The 23,966-nt window shown below is 38.4% G+C and overlaps 1 protein-coding gene across 1 annotated transcript in view; it reads left to right on the top strand.

The window, feature by feature from the left end:
- The window catches only part of LOC124545479 (sorting and assembly machinery component 50 homolog B), a 106,283-nt gene extending 84,150 nt beyond the window's left edge, over positions 1-22,133 (top strand). Inside the window, exons 7-10 of the mRNA XM_047124412.1 lie at positions 3,452-3,721; positions 6,070-6,231; positions 17,952-18,078; positions 21,856-22,133. Of these exons, the coding sequence (XP_046980368.1) occupies positions 3,452-3,721; positions 6,070-6,231; positions 17,952-18,078; positions 21,856-22,043 (747 nt within the window). The 3' untranslated portion in view covers positions 22,044-22,133. The remainder of the gene's footprint in view (positions 1-3,451; positions 3,722-6,069; positions 6,232-17,951; positions 18,079-21,855) is intronic.
- The last annotated feature ends 1,833 nt before the right edge of the window (positions 22,134-23,966 follow it).

Raw genomic sequence — 23,966 nt, 5'->3', positions numbered from 1 at the left:
AGGAGGTTTGGGTTGAACATCCCGTGCACGTCAAGGTTGTTAGAGACAGAGTACAAGCTTGGATGATGTTATGAATGGGGAAGGAAATGGGTCATGCACTTTTAAAGGAACCATTCCGGCACTCGCCTGGAGCAATTTAGGTAAATCACAGAAAACCTAAATCTAGATGGCTGGACACGGATTTGAACCGATGTCCTGCCGAATGAAAGTCCACTGTGCTAAACGAGGTATTTTGTAAATGATAGCGTGCAAAGAGGCACTTATATTTAATGGTAAGTACTCAAAACTTTTTTATTCATGCAGATTTGGAAATAACTTGTCCATAGCATTGATTGGGTCAGAACAAGATGCGCAAACATGCCAATAAGTTCTCTAAATGTAGAGAATGAGGATGGTGGTGTAGGAGGGCACTTTGGGTGTACCTGTGAGATGTGCTCAGCTGATGCAGCTGGTAAAGACGTGGGCTGTGGCTCTGCTCTGAAATAATTTCTCTCTTTAGCAAACTGCATTGTGGTATGAATGTATCATTCTGGAAATGGGCAGAAAAAAAAGTTTATGGGGTGGGGGGGGAGAGAGAGAAAGGTTTATGAAGGAAGGGGACAGAGCAGGGGGAGGGGTCGGGTGCAGAGAAGAGGGAATGCCGGGGGGGGGGGGGGGGGGGGGGGGGATCCTTGCTGAAGTTCACAAACTGTTTATTTTTTAGAAATGAATTTCGTGTTTTGTGTGGTAATATGGAACTTGAAATATTCTTAAATATAGTTCACATATCCTGTTGTGAGGACTCTATACAGGGTGTTACAAAAAGGTTCAGCCAAACTTTCAAGAAACATTCCTCACACACAAGTAAAGAAAGATGTTATGTGGACATGTGTCCAGAAACGCTTAATTTCCATGTTAGAGCTCATTTTATTACTTCTCTTCAAATCACATTAATCATGGAATGGAAACACACAGCAACAGAATGTACCAGCGTGACTTCAAACACTTTGTTACAGGAAATGTTCAAAATGTCCTCCGTTAGCGAGGATACATGCATCCACCCTCCGTCGCATGGAATCCCTGATGCGCTGATGCAGCCCTGGAGAATGGCGTATTGTATCACAGCCATCCACAATTCGAGCACGGAGAGTCTCTACATTTGGTACCGGGGTTGCGTAGACAAGAGCTTTCAAATGCCCCCATAAATGAAAGTCAAGAGGGTTGAGGTCAGGAGAGCGGGGAGGCCATGGAATTGGTCCGCCTCTACCAATCCAGCGGTCACCGAATCTGTTGTTGAGAAGCGTGCGAACACTTCGACTGAAATGTACAGGAGCTCCATCGTGCATGAACTACATGTTGTGTCGTTCTTGTAAAGGCACATGTTCTAGCAGCACCGGTAGAGTATCCCGTATGAAATCATGATAACGTGCTCCATTGAGCGTAGGTGGAGGAACATGGGGCCCAATCAAGACATCACCAACAATGCCTGCCCAATCGTTGACAGAAAATCTGTGTTGATGACGTGATTGCACAATTGCGTGCAGATTCGTGTCAGCCCAAAAATGTTGATTGTGAAAATTTACAATTTGATCACGTTGGAATGAAGCCTCATCCGTAAAGAGAACATTTGCACTGAAATGAGGATTGACATATTGTTGGATGAACCATTCGCAGAAGTGTACCCGTGGAGGCCAATCAACTGCTGATAGTGCCTGCACATGCTGTACATGGTACGGAAACAACTGGTTCTCCCGTAGCACTCTCCATACAGTGACGTGGTCAACGTCACCTTGTACAGCAGCAACTTCTCTGACACTGACATTAGGGTTATCGTCAACTGCATGAAGAATTGTCTCGTCCATTGCAGTTGTCCTCGTCGTTCTAGGTCTTCCCCAGTCGCGAGTCATAGGCTGGAATGTTCCGTGCTCCCTAAGACGCCGATCAATTGCTTCGAACGTCTTTCTGTCAGGACACCTTCATTCTGGAAATCTGTCTCGATACAAACGTACCGCGCCATGGCTATTGCCCCGTGCTAATCCATACATCAAATGGGCATCTGCCAAATCCGCATTTGTAAACATTGCACTGACTGCAAAACCACGTTCGTGATGAACACTAACCTGTTGATGCTACGTACTGATGTGCTTGATGCTAGTACTGTAGAGCAATGAGTCGCGTGTGAACACATGCACCGAAGTCAACATTACCTTACTTCAACTGGGCCAACTGGCAGTGAATCGAGGAAGTACAGTACATACTGACGAAACTAAAATGAGCTCCAACATGGAAATTAAGCGTTTCTGGACACATGTCCACATAACATCTTTTCTTTATTTGTGTGTGAGGAATGTTTCCTGAAAGTTTGACCGTACCTTTTTGTAACACCCTGTATTCATAGATCAGATGAAGATCTTCTGTTGAAATTGTAACATTAAGCTGACATTTAGTAGTATTACTCTTTGTGTTTTCGCAATCATTCTGCTGCAGCTGCTTTGTGTTTCCTTGGTGCCAGATATTTGTGAGCAGTGTACGTGTTGGACAATAGTAGAGTGCATTGTCCAAATAAAATTGTGCTGATGATTATAGGCCAGACGAACAGCTCAGGCAAGCCAGTTTGATCATTAGTGCTTAAAATAAGAATGAAGTGCAGAATTTTTATTACTAAAATTTACAAAAAATTGCAGAACGTATTTACATGTTGAATAGTAGTGCTTCTGAATTTTCTATTCTGTTCTCAATATTATTAAGGTGTTATACGTTATGCATATTACTCGTCTGACTTTCCTGCTCTGCTAATGAACATTGCAACCTTCTGCACCTAGAGGGCACTGAATTGTAGCTTGTGATGTGGCACTTCACACTGTAACTATATGTCACTGAGTAGGAGACCCTCAGAAAACTGAAAGCATGAATTTGAAGAGTTCGTACACTCATGGAATACCCTCTCCTTCGGCATGACAGTGTCAAGCCACAGCCGGATGCTGTGACACTTGTAACAATCCGATGTCTTCCGTTTACTGTCATCGATCATCCTCTGTACGGTCCTGACTTGGCCCCTTCGGATTTTCATCTGTTTCAAAAACTTAAAGAACACCCCAGAAGACTTCATTTTGATAGTGAAGAAGTTGTGTAACAGGGGTGAGACTGTGGCTCCATCAACATAATTAAACATTCTATAGTGACAGTATCAGCGAATTGGTCTCTCATTGAGAGAAATGTATTTGTTGCCAGGGTAACTGTGTTGTGAAATAAATATGTAGACATTTAGGATAAAGATGAAGAAAGTTAATAACGTATGTTTTGTTTAAAAAGTTTTAAGTTTTCACATAAGAAAGTCAGTGACATTACTTTTCAGCTTGCCCTCATATAAAATGTTTATGTATCTCTATCACTGTGTGTGTGTGTGTGTGTGTGTGTGTGTGTGTGTGTGTGCGTGTTTTAATTTTTTTTTAACATTGTGTTGTTGTTACAGATACAGCATAACTTACAGTGGGAGGGTAATTACCGTGATCTATCGTGTCTCACACGAGCTGCAGCATTTGCTGTGCGAGAGCAAGCTGGTCCGACCCTCAAATCGAGCATTCGACACATTATCACTGCTGACAGACGTGACGCTCCCATATTTCCATCAAAGGGTGGACTGTTTCAGCTGACAACCGAGTTTGCAGGACTCGGTGGTAACATAGGGTTTCTGAAGAACGAGCTCATGCTGCAGGCTAATGTGCCTCTGTTGGAGGGAATAGTGAGTAATGGCAAGAAATAAAACATTATAATCAAATTCATAAACTTAAGAATGAGTCAAATCTTTAAAAGGAAGGATTTGCAAAATGAAATTAGTTTCATATTTGTAACAGTATTATGGAAAGGAAAATTGCTACTCACCATATAGCGGAGATGGTGAGTCGCAGATAGGCACAACAAAAACACACTCACGTTAAAGCTTTCGGCCATTAAGGCCTTCGGCAACAAAACAAAACACACACACACACACACACACACACTTACTCACTCTGCAGCGTGGTTTCAGCACTTGGTAATGAAAAGGGTTCCTGAACAGTTTAATGAGAAGAGATGATAATAACAAATATTTTCTTCAAAGCAAAGAGACATAGGGCAGGGCCTGAGAACACATTGGGAGGCCATCTTTGTAATTTTATGTCCTTTCATTTTCATTCATGGTCAAGGATAAACCTTATCTGTGGATATTGGAAGCTAGTATTTTATTTGCTCAGCCAGACATTTATGACATTAATAGTTTCATATGCCCTGTTTGATATTGTTAATTCTGAGATTTCTTCATGGACAAAAATGTACATAGTATGTTACAGTCTCTCTCAAGCAGGTTTGCAGTCAGTAGCAGAACAAATGGTGCAGTGATTAGGGCACTGGACATATTTCCTGAAGCTGTATTATTTTACTCCATCGCCAGCCATTCCAATTTAAATTTTCAGTAGTTACTGTAAATAACTGCAGTGTATTGTTGATGTGTATTCTCAGCTACAGATTGTAGTTTGTTCTGTTTTTCTCCTTGTTTAGCTGACCTTGTGCTGTATATATAATGTTCTTGACAAAAAGTTAAAACTTTATTTCCCTTCCATCATATTTATGAAAAATGAGATACAGGTCAAATCAATGCAAGGGTAAATTGTCATAATCACTCTAATATTGTCCATCTAAAGGATTGGAGAAGCGATTGTGAAGGTAACCATTAACACTATGTAGTATGCATCACACAAGTATGAGAAATGTAATCCACAGGCAGGAGTTGAGTTCCCATCATTTGGCTGTCTTTGTTCAACCCTTCATACAGCCACACTCAAAAAGCACAAAGTAATCATAAAATTAAAATATAATAAAAATATTCAGACATAAACTTCACATCTTACTTTAAAATCAGCAATACCTGATTGTTTCGCTTTGCCATCTTATTGCCCATTCACTGAAGTGCTCCTTTCCTATAGTGATAACATGGGCCACATCTGCTTCAAGTCAAAATAGCTGCATTGTCATGCACTAGCTAGTTCTTTAAACAAGTAAGCTGCCCAACTGACAGCACTGGGCCATTAGCAGCCCCATAGTATTCCAAGGAACATGTAGAAACAACAAACCAATGGTGTCTATGCAAACTGCTCATGCATGGTGGATTACTGCTAACCTCAAAAAAGACCTATAACCTGTAGAAAAAAGCGTTAACTGCTCTTTCCTGTTTTTATTTTAAGCACATTATCAAATCTATCTCAGTGAGTTGTGGGGGAGAGCAGTAATGCTTTCTTTCACGGATTTATGGTTTGTTCTTGAGGGAAGCAGTAATGTACATGAACATTTGGCATAGATACTGTTGGTTTGTTGTTTCTTCATGTTCCCTGTAATGGAATGCTATGGAATGGCTGTTGGCTCAGTTCACTCAGTGAAAGCCATACACTTGATTGTAGTGCACAGAAAGGTGGGGGGAAAGGTGACTGTTTTGGCATGAAGCAGATGTGGCTGGTGTTATCACTACAGGAAAGAAGCACTCCGGTGACAGGACGGTAGTATAGAGAAGTGAAACAGACAATCAGGCATTGCTGAATTTAAAGTGAGATGTTGACTTTATGTTCAAGTATTTATATTATGCCTTTATTTTATGACTACTTTGTGATTTTTACCTGTAAATGTGTGTGTGTGTGTGTGTGTGTGTGTGTGTGTGCGTGCGCATCACTGCCAGAAAAAGAGGGTTTAATGGGCTTTACCATATGAAAAAGGGAACCTAACACAGACTACAAAAATTCTCAGTTTTTAAAACAATTTTAAAAGTTGAATTAAGAATAAGAGTAAGAATAAGAATCTTTATTAGCCGTTAAGTATTTTCTCATACAATGGGCTTTGTCAACAAGTTCAATTACAGTATAAAGATGGTGAATTATAGCATTATCATAATACAAAAATAGGTTTAATTGGATATAAATGTGTAGGACTTAATTTCTGCAGTTTTATATTTAATATTCAGATTTTTTCCCATTAAATTTAGTAATTATTAAATTTTTCAGTTCTATAAATAATGGATGTGTTAAGTAAAAAGATAATGACCATTCTCTTGTTTTGTGTTGTTAGGTTATTCAGGGTGGAGTTCAAGGTGGACTGCTGACACACTTAGCTGGAGATAAGCAAGTGAACATCTGTGACCGGTTTTTCCTCGGTGGACCACTCAATTTAAGAGGGTTTGAGCTTAGAGGAGCCGGTCCTCACTCTGATGGGAATGCCCTTGGTGCTGATGTGAGTTGTCAGACATTATTATTATTATTATTATTATTATTATTATTATTATTATTTTAAGCAATAGCTATGAAAGAGAGACAAAAAATTTTGAAGTGGTAATGCTGTAGGTGTCCTTCTGCATTAAATATTGAAATTTTAGGTCACACCATGTGTGTGTTGCTAACAAAAATTTTTCAGTTGTGGCTTTATGCAAGTTTTGGAAAATGTAGATGAAAGTCAATGCTGTAGATGGCATTCTGAACAATGAAACACACACACACACACACACACACACACACACACACACACACACACACACACAGTGTTTTGACAATGGAAGTACAATTAAATGTGTCAACAAGAGAAATGTGGTCGTTACTCATAAATGGGGATGCTTCTTCAAATGAGAAAAGGTTGACAACTCGCACAAAAATGAACTGCCAATTCTGTTGGAATTTTGGTTGAATCTCTGTAACCCATCATATTTTTAACACTGAACGACTATAATGGAAACTTACCAAAGGATTTTATCCCTTCTCTTGATCTGAGCAGTATTCTTTCATGCGGAATTATAGGCACATGCCGGATGCTGGTTACTCACCTATGGCTTGCCAAACTGACAGTGTGTGATTGTGAATAAAATAGTTGTTACTGAGAAAAATAAACAATTGATCTATCGCACAACACAATGCTCAGTGTATTGTCAGCAGTGGTGGATAATGCGAGTGACAGGAATGCAGAAGCTAACCATGTGTGCCTTGTGAGCTGGAGTTCGAAAAACAGTCATGAAAGTAGATCTGCCTTTGTCAGCAGGACATTTCAACAAATTAAATATATCTAATCACCACACCCTTTTAGGATATTCCTACTTCTGTGATAATACTGACCATTTTTTTTTTCCATTTGTATAATTAGTTTATTAGTGCTGGTAATGTGCACACAACAATTGAAATGCTTTTTCTCATTGTGGCGAGCCAATTAAAACATTGCTATTTGTGACTTTTTTCCGGCTGTTTCTATCTTGCAGTAAAATGTGATGTCCACATGTACATAGTATAATGTCTCTTATTACATCCATATCCAAGTAAAGATAGTGAAACTTATGTACTTCATTGGACACTTTTTACCAGAAGCACAAACAGGTCATATCTGTGGAAATTACGCATTTTCAACTTTTTGCAATGGATTGTAGAGATATGTCAGCATAACAGGCAGCAAGTAGATAACCTTGTTTTACTTTCCTGCTTTGCTCCTACTCCTAAATCACGATTTTATAGTATTCCTCAGTTCCATATTCACTGCCCTCACGATGAATTGTCTGTCCCTTCTTACGATCTGAAAACATTGTGGAGGCAGAAGATATAATGCCAATGGCTAATGGCCCACCAAATACTGAACTGAGCGTTGTTCTTGACGAAAGAAGAAACAAAACCAAAGAACTGTACAGATATTTGTAACTGAAAACTATTATGTTCTAACTAAAATAGGTGGAGCACTTAAATGGCGAAAAACGAAACAGTACTCAGTGATAATGAAATTCAGTATACCATAAGGCTATATTTTTCAGACGGGCAATACTTCCACTGCCCATATGTGCCATGCCGAAGTGAGCATATGGCAGGATTGTCATCCCGCTCCCCTCCTCACCCCTCCCGCAGTGCTCATGTGGCACGCGGCACGAGAAACTGTGCCACAACCACAACACCATGCGACCCTGCGCAGGCGTGTGTCTCGTCCCAATTTGCGTGGTCCCATTTGAACCTGTGAAGTTAAAAGAACATGCACTGTGGTGCGTCGCACCACACATGCTATACGCATCTCAATTTGCGCGTAGCCTTAAGGATTCTCCTCAGTACAAGTATCTTCCCACAATGTTTGGCTTCCTAAATTGTGTTCCCCCATTCTCTCCAGATGCGAATCTGTCGAGAATCACTCTCCAGACCAAATTAGGACTCATCTGTGAAAAAGATCATTGGCTCACTGTTTCAACATGCAGGTTGCATGTTGACGACTCCTCTCTAGATGTTTCCTCCTGTGAAGGCTCGTCAGAGGTACACACACCACAGGTCTCTGACAATAAAAGCCATTCTGCTGAAGCCTTCTGTACACGTTTGCCTCAGTACAACACGCCCAGTTGATGCTAGTTGCTGTGTAGTACTAAGGTGGTACCATAGTGCCCTTACAGTCAAATAAAGACGCCTTTTTATGGTGTCACCTGTGGTCAGCCCTGCCCTGGTCTCGGGATACAGTTTTGGTCTCTATAAACTGTCACCACATCCGGGAAACAACAGAATGATTCACATTAATCCATCGGGCCACATAATTTTGTGACTGTTCTGTTTCCATTTTTCCGGTGGCCCTCCATTGCAGAGAGTTGTTAGGCATCTTCTCTGCACTGTACTGCACTGTATGTTACTGTGTACACTACAGTTGTGCATATGGGACTACCCAGCGAACACTATCCCATTTGATAGGTGGCTGGTGTCTTCTTCATTGGCATGGTTGTCCGTTGATCGGGATGCCAACTTCCATCCAGAACACAATTGTATGGACATCTGCTGACAGTTTGTATGTTTATATCATGGATGAGAGACAGTATGGTGAAACAGCAGTTTGTTGCTGTAACACGTAGTGTGCAGCTAACATAATGTTATGGCACTTGGAGGAAATGTGAAAGTGCAGCAAGCGTAATATTACGTTGTATCAGTTACAATTATTATCCGTGGCATGAGAAGTATATTTATGACTCCCGCGAAGTGTTTGTGGTCTACAGACATTGTAGCCTCTGCTGTGACCAATAGATGGCAGTAGTGGATTCACTGGAAAAATTCTTCCTTACTGAAACCTATGTTATTGCTGTTTACTTCGTAGGCTTTACCTGAAGTTTGAGTTCTCTCTGTTTCGTGTGTTGTTGTGTAGATTTTGTGTTCAAAACGTGTAGTGGAGAAGAGAAACATTGGGAGCAAATGATTTACAAAGTCCTTGATGAGTCTGCAGATGACAAAAATGGAGTATTTGATGACGATTCAGATTATACGTCATCTGGAAATAGTAGTAAGTCAAGATTTGTTTGCAGTTGAGTTGCTGCATACATTTATCAACTTCAAACAAATCAACAGATTTTGTAGTTATCAATTATTCTCCTGCAGATGTACCAGGAAACCTGTTAAGAATGGAAAGAGGTGTGAAGGTGTCTTTGATGGTGACTGGACCTATGCAGACGAAATTCCTTATGTAGCTATATACAACGGCCCTCATGGAGTGACACATAATGGAACACTTGATGAACCTTTAGATGTATTCTATTATGAGAAGAAAAGTTGCTACTCATCATATAGTGGAGATGCTGAGTACATTGTTTAGATGTATTCTTTTGTTTCTTTGACAGTGCTCTAATAACACCTATGAAGGAACAAACAAATTGTTATGCCAGGCAAAAACTTGCAAAGTTGAGGTCTGACAATAAGCTTCTGCCTAATTCAAGGTTCAAACAATGGAAAATGGTGACAAAAGCAGAAATGAAAAAATTGTTGCTATTTTTCTGCATATGACAATAAGTGAGAGATGAGACATGAAGAATCACTGGAGCACTAATCCTGTTGTCAGCTGTAATTTTTACCCCACAGTTTTTTTCAAGGGAGAGATTTATAAATATATTATCCATGTTTCATCGGAGTGACAACAAACAAGCAAAGAAGAAAGTTGAAAAAGGATATTGATGTCCTTTATATAGTTAGACCTCTCCTCATTTTAATAAGAGAAAAATTTCAAAGTATGTATCCAGAAGGAGCTGTAAAAGTCAGTGAAGGAATTTGTCCCTTCAGGGGAAGGATAGGCTACAAGGTTTATATGACCAGTAAACCAAATAAGTATGGTATGAAGCTATTGAAGCTGTATATCTTGGATGAATCCAGAACAGATTTTATATGGAATTTTGAAATGTACCATGGAAAAGATGAACAACAAGATAACAGTGCTTCTAGTGTTGTGATGAGTTTGACCAGCAAGGTGCTGGGTAAAAGGCACCCTGTGTATGTCGACTGTTTGTACAGGAGTGTACAGTTGAGAATACTGGTATTGTCGGGACAGTAATGAAGAACGGGAAAGGACTGCCAAAAACACTAAAGGAGGCAAAGCTAAGAAAAGGGGAATAAGTTTTCCGCTTCAAAGAGAACACGCTTGCTGTGCACTGGAAGGATAAGATGATGATTGGATGATCAGAATGAGACACACAGCAACAATGCAGAGTATCACAACAAAAAAATCAACAGAAAAAATTAAACTTGCAGCAATTCTTGATTATAATCAACACAATGCTGGGGTGGACCTATTTGACCAACAACTGTCATGTGGTGCTCTGGACCGAAAACAGTGAAGTGATGGAGGAAACTGGCTTTATACTGAATTGTAATGGCAGTATCAAAAGCCTGCATACTGCACAATTATAACAAAGAAGAAACTAACAACAAGAAATTTCATACAGATAATATATAAAAGATTGGTGTTGTAGAGCTTTTCTTGGGGCTCTGGAAAAGTAGCTTGACTCTCAAAAAAACACTTCCCTAATCATGTCACCATTCCAGAAGGAATGAAAAAAGGTCAGTGAAAAGGAAAAATTTTTAACAGGGAAGGCTTGGAGGTAGGACAACTCATTTGAGTGCACCAAATGTAATGTCAGGCTGTGTATCTCTCCTTGCTTAAAGTTGTACTGTACTGTGCTCCATTATGAACACTAATATGCACTTCTGTCTTATGTTTTGTGTTGTAAATATGGTGTAAAAAAGAATTAAACAGAAAGATCACTTGTTTGCTTATGTATGTCAGTAGTGGAGTTCTTTTTCAGTACCCCCCCCCCCCCCCCCTACCCCCCCGTCCCCGTCCCCCTTGCAATAAGTACCACTGAATCGAAATTTCACATGTGTATTTAGTTTTGACACTATCAGTACCAAAATTATTGTGTATAAAGTAGAAAGTCCAATAAATCTAGCAATTTTTTGAAATGCGAACAACAGATTTTTATACTTATGTTATAAGTTCCACAAAAACAGAAATTTCTGCCAGTCCTCAGGAAATAGAATAGAATCTTTATTGTCACACGACACGTTATATACAATCATTTGATTGAAACATTCTTGACTCATCAATGAATAATTCTATGCCTATATAAGTATACCTAAAACAAAATACATTTAAATAAAGCATATGGATGCTCCCAGAAGCACATTACAACATAAAACGATAATTACATGTTAGATTTCTTCTTTTTTCTTTAAATTTCCACAGTGGTTTGAAATCATTCTTTTGAAGTATTTTTCATGTCTGTTTCTGTAGTTTATAAATATGGGTATACTTCAAAGACCACATACTTCCATAAAAGTAATATATATGTTTACATCTAGATATTTAGATAGGTAGTTCACACGACACTTAGTTTATAAGTATGGACACATATAAAAAGAACATATACTTCCATTAAAAGGGAACATAAGCATACACATAGAACTTAATGTAGAAAAAACAGGAAAAAAGACAAATGTAATATCTCCTACTTGTCCTCCTTGTTTAAAAAATCATCTATGCTGTAGTAGCATTTGCTTTTTAAATATTTTTCAGTGTTTGCACTGGTGGATTCTAGCTTGCAGCCCTTCAACTTGGAATGTATTTTATTGCTAAGCTTCAAAGCCATGTAATATGGAGTATTTTCAAATAATGTTAGTCTGTGGCGAGGTAACATGTAATTTTGTTTGTTCCTTGTTTCATAAGCATGTGTAAAAGAATTTCCCTCAAACAGACATGGATTTTTTTAATTCAAAGAGAAGTGTTTCATATATAAATATGGAAGGAAGTGTTAGTATGTCAAAGGTTGCAAATAAAGGTATGCATGAGTGTCTATTGTTTGTTCCAGTCATAGCTTCCTTTTTCAACTCCCCAGAATATTCAACAGTTTGTTTGGTCCTGAAGTGTACAATTTGTGTTTTTGTTAAGTTTAGTTTCATAGCATAATTATTTATTCAATTTTCTAGTTCTTGAAGAGTCTGTTTTGTTTTCTGTGCTAATTCTTCAGTGTTTCTACAGCAGACTACTGCTGTTGAGTCATCTGCATACAGAACAGTATCTGAAGTTACCTTACCTAGCATTTCATTTAAATAACACAGAAATAGTAATGGGCGTAGTATGGACCCCTGGGGTACACCTGCTTGTGTTCCCTTCCAACTAGAGCAAGCTTTCTCGCCCCCTTATGTTTCCTATTTTTGAGATATTACTTGAACCAATCCAAAGATTTTTCATGGAAGCCATTAAGAAGCTAATTTGAGGAGCAGCTGCTAATGGTTTACCATGTCATATGCCTTACTGAGGTCACAGAAGATATCGGATACACTCTCCCTGTTATCGAGGCATTTGGTTATTTTAGTGATTAGTTCATTAATAGTGTGCATAGTGCTTTGGCCCTTCCTAAGTCCATACTGATTATTAAGAAAAATGTTATGTTTTTTGTTATATTTTTCTAGTTGGTTACTCACTACTTGCTCAGATATTTTAGAAATAATTGCTAGTATTGATACTGGGCGAAAATTTCCTCGAACTTCCACGTACTTCAGCCTACCTGGAAAGCAGCCCTCATCAAACGATTGATTTAGTGACAGAGTTGGGGTGCAATATTATCACATCCTGCCTTTATTATTTTTGTTGGGACTTCATCACATCGCCCATGATTTGAGATTTTTTAGGGATTTTATAATGTTAGCCACCTCATAGCAGGATACATGAGTGAATTTGAATTCTACTGATCTTTGCTGCATTATATAGGGACTTACGTGTGAAAAGTGGAACGTGGATGGTAAATAGTTTGGACAATTGAAGAGATTGGAAGCTTTCGAAATGTGGTGGTACAGAAGAATGCTGAAGATTAGGTGGGTAGATCACATAACTAATGAGGAGATATTGAATAGAATTGGGGAGAAGAGAAATTTGTGACACACCTTGACTAGAAGAAGGGATCGATTGGTAGGACATGTTCTGAGTCATCAAGGGATCACCAATTTAGTATTGGAGGGCAGCATGGAGGGTAAAAATCGTAGAGGGAGACCAAGAGATGAATACACTAAGCAGATTCAGAAAGATGTTTGTTGCAGTAGTTATTCAGAGATGAAGAAGCTTGCACAGGATAGAATAGCATGAAGAACTGCATCAAACCAGTCTCTGGACTGAAGACAACAACAACGTGTAGAGGAGGGAGTTTGTCAATTTTGTGAGAATTTATGAAATATGTGTTGAATTCTTCACAAATATGTCTAGAATTTGTAACCATTTCCTCATCTATTTCTAACGTGTGATTAAAACTTTTTGTTTTTTACTGCACCTATTTCACTCCTGACAATTTGCCATACAACTTTTGATTTATTTGTGGCATCTGATATGTATTTACTGTTTGCCGTTTGTATTGCGTGCCTGTGTTTCTACTCTACCAAATATTCTTTTGTATTTATTTACATAGCTGACAAACTCTGCATCATGGTTGTTCTTTGCTTGCATGTGCAGTTTACTCTTTCTAATACTGGAGATCCTGAAGCCTTCAGTTATCCGTGAGTTCTTTTCCGAGTTTTTGTCATGTGATGTTATGAAGGGAAAGCATTCATTGAAAACACTCATGAATTCTGATACAAAAGCAATGTAGTTTGTGTTTACTAACTACCGCTTTCTGAAAGACCAGGATGTTTCATTTAGTCTTGAGACAAATGTATTCACATTGTCTTGGCTGAAGTTCCTGACTCGTTTCACTGTTACAGTTTTATCTAAATTTGGCAATGGGATAAAAAGGGCTGAATGGTCAGATTATACCTAATTCTAAGATGAACTATATTATCTGTACATGTTGCAGAAGATGCTGTTATTCTAGTGTACTCAATAAAGTTTAATATTAAGCCATTTTATGATAACATGTCCTTCAGAGAAATTGCAAACCTGTCATCAGCTCTTACATTTATGTTGAAGTCAGCACAAATTATGACCTTTTTACATAACTTTTCTACCTGCAATCTATACAGCGAGGTTTCAAATTTGTCTAAAAATGCGCATGTAGAGGACTAGTCAGGGAAATGATATATACTAATAATTAATATGCCATATTTCAAGTAATTAAAAGTCTGCCTGACTTCAAAGCTTAGTGATTCTTCCACTAGAATGCACGATCCTTCAAAACAGTTTTTCTACATAAACTCACTGCTAAATTGTAACCTAAAAGTGAGTTTATCAAGTTTATATTTTCACTTTTAAGCCAGAGCTCATTTAAACGTAAAACTTTTACAGAACATGTGTTCTCCAGAAATACTTCTGGTTCATACAATTTGTTAATCATTCCTACTGATAGACTGCCTATGTTAAGATGTATTATGAAATTATTACGAATTAAATCAAACAGAGAATCATTTAATTGGTCATAGAATGTGGCACCTGAGTGGGTCTTTAATTCTAAATTGCATACCATTATTTTGTGTCTCACGGACCAAATTCCATGGGAGTTGGTCCACGCTATTAGTTTCCCTGTGAAGGATCACCCAGCACAATAACAGACTTATTTCTACTTTTGTTGACAAGAGAGATATCTTCAAGAGCATTGCTTATGTTAGAAGATAGCATCCTTTTACTGTATTTGTTGAGATGCATTCCATGGTATGTGAAACAGGTTCTTTCATAGTTAGTAATGTCTATCGCCTTAACATTCACAAACTTGTCGCAGAAGTTTTTCAGCTTCAAATTAGTTAGTATAATTTAATTGTTAATGCACGACCAGTCTGGTAAGTCATATCTTAGTGGCAATGTTGTTACGATGACATTGGTGAAATACAGGAACCGCTGCACTTTAAACATCTTCCTGGTAAAGGCACCGGCTTTGTTCCTGTAGATGTTATTAGCACCCTCTATGAGCACAGCACAATTAGTCCTTGTGAAATCAGAACATTCTTTGTTAACACTCATCGCTAAGCTATCGAAATTTGATCGCGGTTTTACACTGCCAGAAACTTGCACACTGTCATTCACATTGTTTGCCAATAATTCCAGAATGTTTCATGTATTGCCAAATAGTTTCACTTCTTTATTTTTGGACCGTGTGTGTGTGTGTGTGTGTGTGTGTGTGTGTGTGTGTGTGTGTGTAATGACATAAGATTCTTCTGCATTCACCAGTATATTATAAGTTTGCTGAGGCAAATGTAAATGAACTGTCTGTCAACTTTACACGGGTAGGAACAAACACACTTATGTATATTCTGAAAGTGCTTCATTAAAATTACATGGTTAATTATCTACTATTAGCAAAGGTAGACTGTTGACAGACCATTATTATTGAAGTTGAGTCCCATATGTTCTGTGGTGGTTAACTGAGATTCCATTTGTGATTACCAAAATAATACTGTCTCTCAGTTCCAACATGGCTGAATACACATTTTCTTTCTTTCTTTTTTTTCCCCTTTTTGTCTGCTCGTATTACAAAAACTTTCAGAGTTCAGATTATTGTTCACTAGTTGCACATGAGTTTAGAATAGGTCACACTTGTATTCAATTAATACCACATTCAAATCACATTCGGCACTTAATAGCAGTGCCACAGTGTTAGAGCACTGCAAACTTCTGTTCACACAACATAACCAGTGACTCACTCAGACTCCAGGTCCACAGTGAGCAACAAAGCTAAAACTGTGGCGGCAGTGGCCCGACTGCATTCAATAGAGTAGGCACATCACTTCGAATGCCCAAAGATAATTTTATGCTGGAATGAAAGTGTTCTTACACTACTCTTTTCTAAAGCCGGTTAGTTTAATGGAATAAGTTTCAGATATACATTGACTTTCGGATTTCAGTCCATATTTATGACTGGTGAGGCTTTGCAAGTGAGCCACGATATGTTGTGCAAAATTATCTTTGACAAACATGTTTTTCTTTGAGTTGTGCAGATCCTTGGAGTGTGGCATGAGCCAGTTCGTTCCTTGTTATTGGTATGTGCTAACATATTGCACATGTGCTTGAATAAAATACTGCCAATCTCTTCTACAACTAACGTGAGTGTTATTCCTTGGTACCTGCCCATCCAGAATTCCTACAAACATGTTTCACCATTTTTGAACTGAAGCTTTATTAATCTTGTTTCATTAACTTATGTTATCTGCCTGCAAATTTTGATAGGGTGAACTTTTTTGCATTCAATAACCAAATACTCTATGCACCTCTCACTTGGTGTGATTATAAATTTTGTCATGCATTTCAAAATTGCACAAAAAAACAGTTAATGACTGTTCCTGCTCACTGTTAGCATCATTCGGGCACCAAGGAATATCTGTGACACAGCAGCAGGGATGGTGGAAGAATTGCACCTTTCTCAGCTCAATATGTTCTTTACTTTTAGAATGATATTCAGTTTTCAGGCAGTGAGTGGTTGACAGGCACACAAACTGGACTGAAGATTTGCTACTGTTCTTTAGATTGAAACAATTTTGTTATGTTAATGCAGAAAGTGCCTCACCGAAAGAGAAATGTGATCTTTAACTGTAACCTTTTATTAACAAATATAACTTGATATGACAAGGTTAAGAAAATAGTATACATGGTCAACTCAGGGTGTTAACACTTTGGAGACTAGCCACTTAGAAGAATATTGGGCCTAGAAAACCAGCCATTTATGCCGTTATTTAAGATGTCACTGTCACATATGTAATTGATGGATCTTCAAGGGTAATACATAAAGAAAAGGCCAAGCTTCAAGATTTGTTTTTCGTATCTACTTTAGTTCTCTGCCAGATTACAAATTTTAAAATAGTGCCAGCAAGTGCCATGTGAGTTACTGAAAAAATTTTTACCTATTGACCTTCCAAAATTTCTTTCTCGCACAACAAACATGATGTATTTGTGGCAAAATCATAGCAAACTGCAAAACCTAATGAGTACACACAAGAAATTATGTCAGTGTGATCATATTGGCAACAGCAGCTGTTATATTCATGACTTTCTTTGGAAATAATTCTAGAAATTGACAACAGAAAGCAGCACTAATTGAGGGGCAGGTGGCGAGACATCCATACATTGTTCTCATACAAAATAAATCCAGTTTTCGAGTGATAGGTGGCTCACACATTGAGAAAGTTGCAGCCATATTTCTACTCAGGTGTGCTCTTTTTTTAACAGTAAGTTGCAGCCTGAGCTATGCTCAGGCTTGGTCTCCAAAATGTTGAACTGCATTGGCTTCAACATTTACTAACAAATGTATATATATGAAGGAACTGTGCATTACTATGCAGCTAAAAAAGGTTGCATGTTTTCATGTAAATACAGGTAACCTGTCTACCATCATCATCATCAATATCAAAAAGCAGATTTGTAAGTTGTCATTTATCAATTCAGATATTGATTTTAAACTTGGCTGAATCGAAGACTGAAAACAACTGTGCTCATAAAATACCACTTGTACTATTTCGCCTGGCTGCATACTGTAATTGTGAAATGCTGTGCTGGTCAGTGATTTTTGTAGTAGAATGCTAAATGTTGTATATACAAATTTATTTTATTTTATTTTTTATTTATTTATTTATTGTGACAGAGGGATGTAGCAGAGCTTATGCTTATGCTGATTGATTTATGGTTTGGGAATTTCTTTTAAACTGTAAGTACTATAGATGCTCAACTGAAAGTTAAAAAAGCAGACAGATGGTCACAAAGTGATGAAGGGACTTTTCACTTGTGTGTCACAGGTGTACTGGGCTGCAGCCGTGCATTTGTACACTCCGCTACCATTCAGGCCGGGCAAAGGCAGCCTGGGGGACCTGTTTCGCACACACGTATTCTTCAATTGTGGGAATATCGGAAACTTCAGGTTCAGTAAGTAACAGTACTGCAATCATTTCACTTTGGAGTTTTGTTTTTAGACAAATATCGAGATGAGATTAACCTGAGAGGCCACCCACATGAGCAGCTATCACTTGTCAACTTATAAGTTGTTTATTTTTGTAACTTTTATATCTTTAAAATGTGTAAAAAAAATGCACGTGATACTTTGTAATGCGGTTTAGTGTAAAATTGTTATCATCAATATAATTCTCCTTCTCCAGTGAAAAAAAAATTCTAATTGTACACCTTATGTAGAGGAGTCGTTGAGTAGCAGATGTGTACTTTTAAAAAAGTGTGTTGGACATATTAGCTGTCATAATAAGTAGTTCATTAGATGTAGAAAAAATGAAACACTCAAAAAAATGGTCATAATTCTGATAGTACAAAGTTATGACTTTCTGAATTTAGAGCTTTTAAACGTTTGTCCGCATTGGTTGTAACTTGCTCTGCCCCTCTGGAGTCACTTTAATGCAAGAGTGCCAAATCTGTACATAGGTGTGAGTAAGAAGTTTGTGAAATACTGTTTTGACATTGGGAACATGCTTTTCTCACTGTGCGAAAATGTGCAGTTTCTTACGTGCAGCTGGCATTTGAAATCTGTTTCCTTTGAACATTTTTATGTTGCGATTCACAAATGCAGCACAAGTGAATGAAATGAATGAATGTGTCATTAAAGAAGTAGCCTGGTGCTGTTTAATTATTAACATTGCTGTTATGTATTATTTTATTTGTATTTTAAAACTGACACTGTTAAAATGTATTACATTTCCAGGAGAGGCACTATTCTTCAACATGATTGACAAAATTAAATTGTAAATCGAAAATCATTAACTTAATTTCGTAATAATTTGTCAGTTGCTTATGTTTTTTCATTTTTATTCTGAGTCATATATATATATATAGCTGCTGAATGTCAGTATAAGAGTATTTTTAAAATAATATTTTGTATTTGTGTACATGAGGTTGACATACTATGCAGTCATATCATTCATTACTTTTCGCATGGAATAACATGTTCTGAAGTAAGATTTCAAAACACAGTGGGTAGATGTGTCCATGTCCCCTCTTCTTACCTTGCGTTCAACATCACGTGAATATGAAGGCTCTGCTTATCATTCCACTGTACAGTACTTTGTGCTCTAGTATTAGATGACTGCAATGTGGTGGAGTGAGTGACAATCGGTATATGCAAAAATTTAAAAGCTGTACATTCAGAAAGTCATAACTGTGAACTATCAGAATTATGGACCAAATTTTTGCACGGGATCAATTTCTGGATCTTATATCTTGCAAGTAAATTTTTTCCTCCTCAAAATATGAGACCAAGGTGGTGACATTTCATTGTTAGGTAAGCAATGGTCTTTTGCAGGGTGGGTAGTAGTACACAGAAGTAGTGTAGGGTGGGGAGGGGAAGGGACAGCAGGGTAGGGATGGGGGGGATGATGCTAGTGCAGCCTGTGGGAGCACTTAGGGATGTGATGGGGACAGAGTAGTGGGCTGGCTGGTTTAGCATTGGGAGGCTGCCCTGGGGAGGGGAGAAAGGAAAAGGACTAAGCAGTTGTGCTGATGGGAGAGGAGCTCTATAGTGAAAGTTGAGGACAGGGAGGATTCTGGAACGAAGGCTGTGTTGCAGGGAGAGTTCCCATCTGTTCAGTTCAGAAAAGCTGATGTTGGTCGGAAGAATCCAGATGGCACAGGCTGTGAAGCAGTCCTTGAAGTCCACCATATTGTCATGGGCAGCACACTCTGCAACTGGATGGTCCAATTGTCTCTCAGCCACAGTTTAGCAGTGGCCATTTGTGTAGACAGACAGCAAGTTAGTGGTCATGTCTACGTAGAATGTGGCAAAGTGGTTTCAGTTGGTTGGTGGATCACGTGGCTGCTTTGACGGGTGGATCTGCATTAGATGGGGGCAGGAAGTGCTTCTGGAAGGACTGGAGTGGGTGGTGATGAGAGGATGTACTAGTCAGGTCTTGCACTTTGGTCTGTTGAGTCATGGGGGAGGCTTATCAACACACAAACTAATAACAGATGCCCAAAATATTCTCCTGTTCCTTCTATACATACATGCACTTACTGAATCATGTACTATTGCATCCACTCAAATACTCCGACAGTTTGGAATGGTTTTTGAGGTATTCATGACATGATGATGAAGAGTTTCTACATCCGGGTGATCTGTTGCATAGCCTAATTATTTAAGGTGCCCCCAGAGATATAATTCAAAGGGATTGAGGGGGTAACATGCAGGCCATGGAACAGATTTTCCATTACCTATCCATTCGGCATATACCTGCCAGTGGATCTCAAACATTGAGATTGAAATGTGCTGGAGCACGGTCATGCTTGAATGGCATTTCTTCTTAATCTCAAGGGCACATCTTGCAGCAGGTCTTGGACGTTGTTCTGAGTGAAGTCCCTGTAAACAGCACCTGTAAGATGTGCTGGGAGAACACGTGGCCCTACCAGTCTGTCACCTACAATTCCAACCCACACATTAATGTTGAACTGATGTTGAAGTCTAACTTGTTGTAGAAATTTGTTATTCTGTCTTTTCCAAACACTGCCACGTTGGTCAACAAAACTGAAGAGACACACAGGTCGGCAGTTTGTATGTGACAAACCATTGCCAAAAGATGTATGGTGGGTGACTGGCAGGTGTAAGGCCCTGCACATGTTGAAGATGATATGGGTACACAAGTTGCTCCTCAAGTATCTTCCTTGCTGGACTTGGAGGTGTACCACACGACAGGGTCACTTCTTCGACAGCCCTTATAATGTGCTGTCCCTCATCGCATGGTCTTCATCAATCAGTAGTCTGTTGTGCTATAGATCCTTTTTAGGCAAGATGATGAAACACAGTGGCAAAGGGTGGATGACGATGCACTTTGGTTTGAAAGCGCTTTCTGCAGCCTCATGCCTATTATCATTCGTTTGGTACTACATAAAAGTTATGTCACCTGATTACATAATAAATAACCTGCCATGTTTTAACTGAGCACTTTCAGTTTAAGTTACTACTCTTTAGGACTCAGTGAGTTAGACGGGTACATAGATAAGTGAAGTTGTTAGGTTGTACTAGGAAAGCTGCTAAACATTAATTTTCATTAATAATTCAAAAACAAATAATTTTTGTACATAAATTTTTGTGAACTTTTTCCATTGTTTTGGCATAAGGAACCTGTCCTCAAAGTTTCTAAAAATATTTGTTGAAACAGCGTGTTTTGCCTCGGTTTCAGATTTGCTTTTCTAACTGAGAAGCACGATTAGTTACACGTGTGCATGTATCCCATTCTGTTGCTGCTTGTTCGTAACTATTCTGCCATCTCCACTGCTTTCTCTGTCTGTTGTCACCGTTTGCCATTACAAGAAGCTGCACTTTCATGGAAGTTTGGAGATTTGGTGTGTTTGTGATTTAAAGTATCAGGATATGGGATGTTTGTTAAAATCAACATTTGAGAGTTGTTGGTGGTGTAATACTTCAAAATGGGTATTTTTTTTATTGTTTATGATAACAGAAATAGCATGTCTACCCACATTAGTTTAGAGCCTTGTGTTAAAATAAATCTTATTTAACTTCTAAATTGCACATAGATATGGGGCAGCAAGTTGTATATGAAACAGAAAATTCACAGACTAGACTTTAATCTTTCTCAGTTAATGGTATTAATGATATAAAAACAAAATATTTTTATCAGTCAGTCTCGGGACAAATTGACTGTGACACAGTTTTGATTTTTTGATCAAAGCGAGTGATTTTTGTTTCAGCGGAGGATTATCAGCGCAACTTCGAGCAGTTGGCAAACAACTTGAGATCAGCATACGGACTCGGTGTAGCATTGAGGATAGGGCAGGTGGCTCGACTTGAGCTGAATTACTGCATACCAGTCCGCATTGCTGCAGGGGATCGACCGTGTTCTGGAGTGCAGTTTGGCGTCGGTGTAAATTTCTTGTAGAATATGATGTTGTTGTTGTGACTCCTCTGTGGGGCATTGTTGCAGCAGTGCGTGTACAAGCTCTTGAAATATAGTTTAGTTTCTGAGCTATGACTGGTGTTATATTTTATCCTGTGTTGAACTATTACAAATAAATTGTTACTCCATCAGTTCTTCACTTTCCTTCTGTTTGCAGTTTAACAGTTAGATTACTCTTATTGGTTTTAATTTTGATGTCTTTCTGTAACATCCTTTTGACACTTTTGCACTAACAGTTTCCATTTTTTTCAGTTGTTGACACATTTTGTGGTATGAGATTCAATCTGTTTTATATCCTTGCAGTGTAAGTGTCGTTTTCATGGTTTTGGAAGTGTGTGTTAGCTGTTGTAGCTTTAGCTGCCCAGAATGTGTGTTGATCGAATCATGATTGAAGGTACACAACGTAGTAGCGACCTCACAAGTTCTCTTCAATAGCAGGTAAATGATTTGTGATACACACTTCACATATTTTCAGTAACAAACCATGAAAATGGAGACTCTTGAAACCTGCTTTGTAATGTTGATGCTGCAGTGAGAATGCCTTCTGTAGAGCACAATTAAACAGCTATAACACCTCTTTTTTCAACCATTTATACTTTCCCTTTTTATAGGTAGTAACTAAGGAAATGGTCTGCATGATTTATTTACTTAATGTATTTATTATTATTATAATCCAGGTTTTGGATTATGTCATCGGTTTTTCTACATGTTTTCTGTGTGGCAACTAAATTGGCATTATGTATGGTAGAAATTATTTGTATCATTTTGGTCTTCAATGCTCTCCATAATTGTGCGAGAGGTTCACCCATTTGTTAATATTTAGTTTGAAACACGTTTCATTTTGCATTCTTTAACTTTGCCAGAAATCCTATGTTTTGTTGCAGTGATCCACAAACCCGAATTTTCTTTGTAAGCTTATGCTCCACAAATTCTAAATTGTTGTTGTAATTATCCATGTGTAGATGATTACTAGAGACCGGATTATATGCATTTGCATATTTGGATCCATTTCACCAGCTATTGCATATTTTAACTAAAAACCAGTGACGATGCATAATTCTGCTCTATGTTTACGATATTTTAAAAATTTTGACGGGCGCTCTCTAGCTCAGTCTAGTTTTGATGTCTCACAGATTGGCCGTGACCTAGAACTGCATGCAATGGCTAATCAAGAGGCCACTGCCCACCGAAATCATTACAGAAGAGGAACAGGAACAGGAACAGGCAGACAGTCAGTCCTCCTGTGCCAGCGTCCCTGGGTAATCCCCTCCACTGTCATACCTTACACGTCGGCAAAATTAAATTAAACTACACAAGCTTTTAGTCGCATGTCCATTGCTTCAGTTTAGCTTTCTATTTACTTGTGCACAGTTGAACGTGTTTACAACAAGTAGTGTGTAACTTGTTATGTGCCATGCTGGCAAAAAAAGAAACGTCATTTGTGGATAGCTGACCATCCTGGAACATTTACATATGACAAAATTGATTTATATTGTCGAGTTTGCGAGAAAAATTTTTCGTGCAAAAAAAAGTTTCAAATAGACCAGCATGTCAACAGCAAGTTGCAGTAGCGGGGATTTGTCCAAAGGTAACCAAAAAAGTCTGTTTAAAATGGATCTATGTGAAGCATTCATTGCAAGCAATATTCCTCTTCACAAACCAGAGACTGAAAGTAGTGCTAGACAGTTGTAAGGTTCCTTTTCATTTAACACACGACTGGTTTCACAAACTTATAAACCCTGTCCTCAAAGGCTTCCTGCACAATTATTGCTTAAATCAAAATATACCAGATGAATCAACATTGCATAAAAATTACATATTGACAATTTATGTAAATGTTCTGGAAGAAAGACGCGATGAACTCGAGGACAGCAATATCTGGATCTCCGTTGACGAAACTACAGA

Source organism: Schistocerca americana, chromosome 8, assembly GCF_021461395.2.
Source record: "Schistocerca americana isolate TAMUIC-IGC-003095 chromosome 8, iqSchAmer2.1, whole genome shotgun sequence".
NCBI classification, from domain to species: Eukaryota; Metazoa; Arthropoda; class Insecta; order Orthoptera; family Acrididae; genus Schistocerca; species Schistocerca americana.
This window is presented reverse-complemented; position numbering and strand designations above follow the sequence as displayed.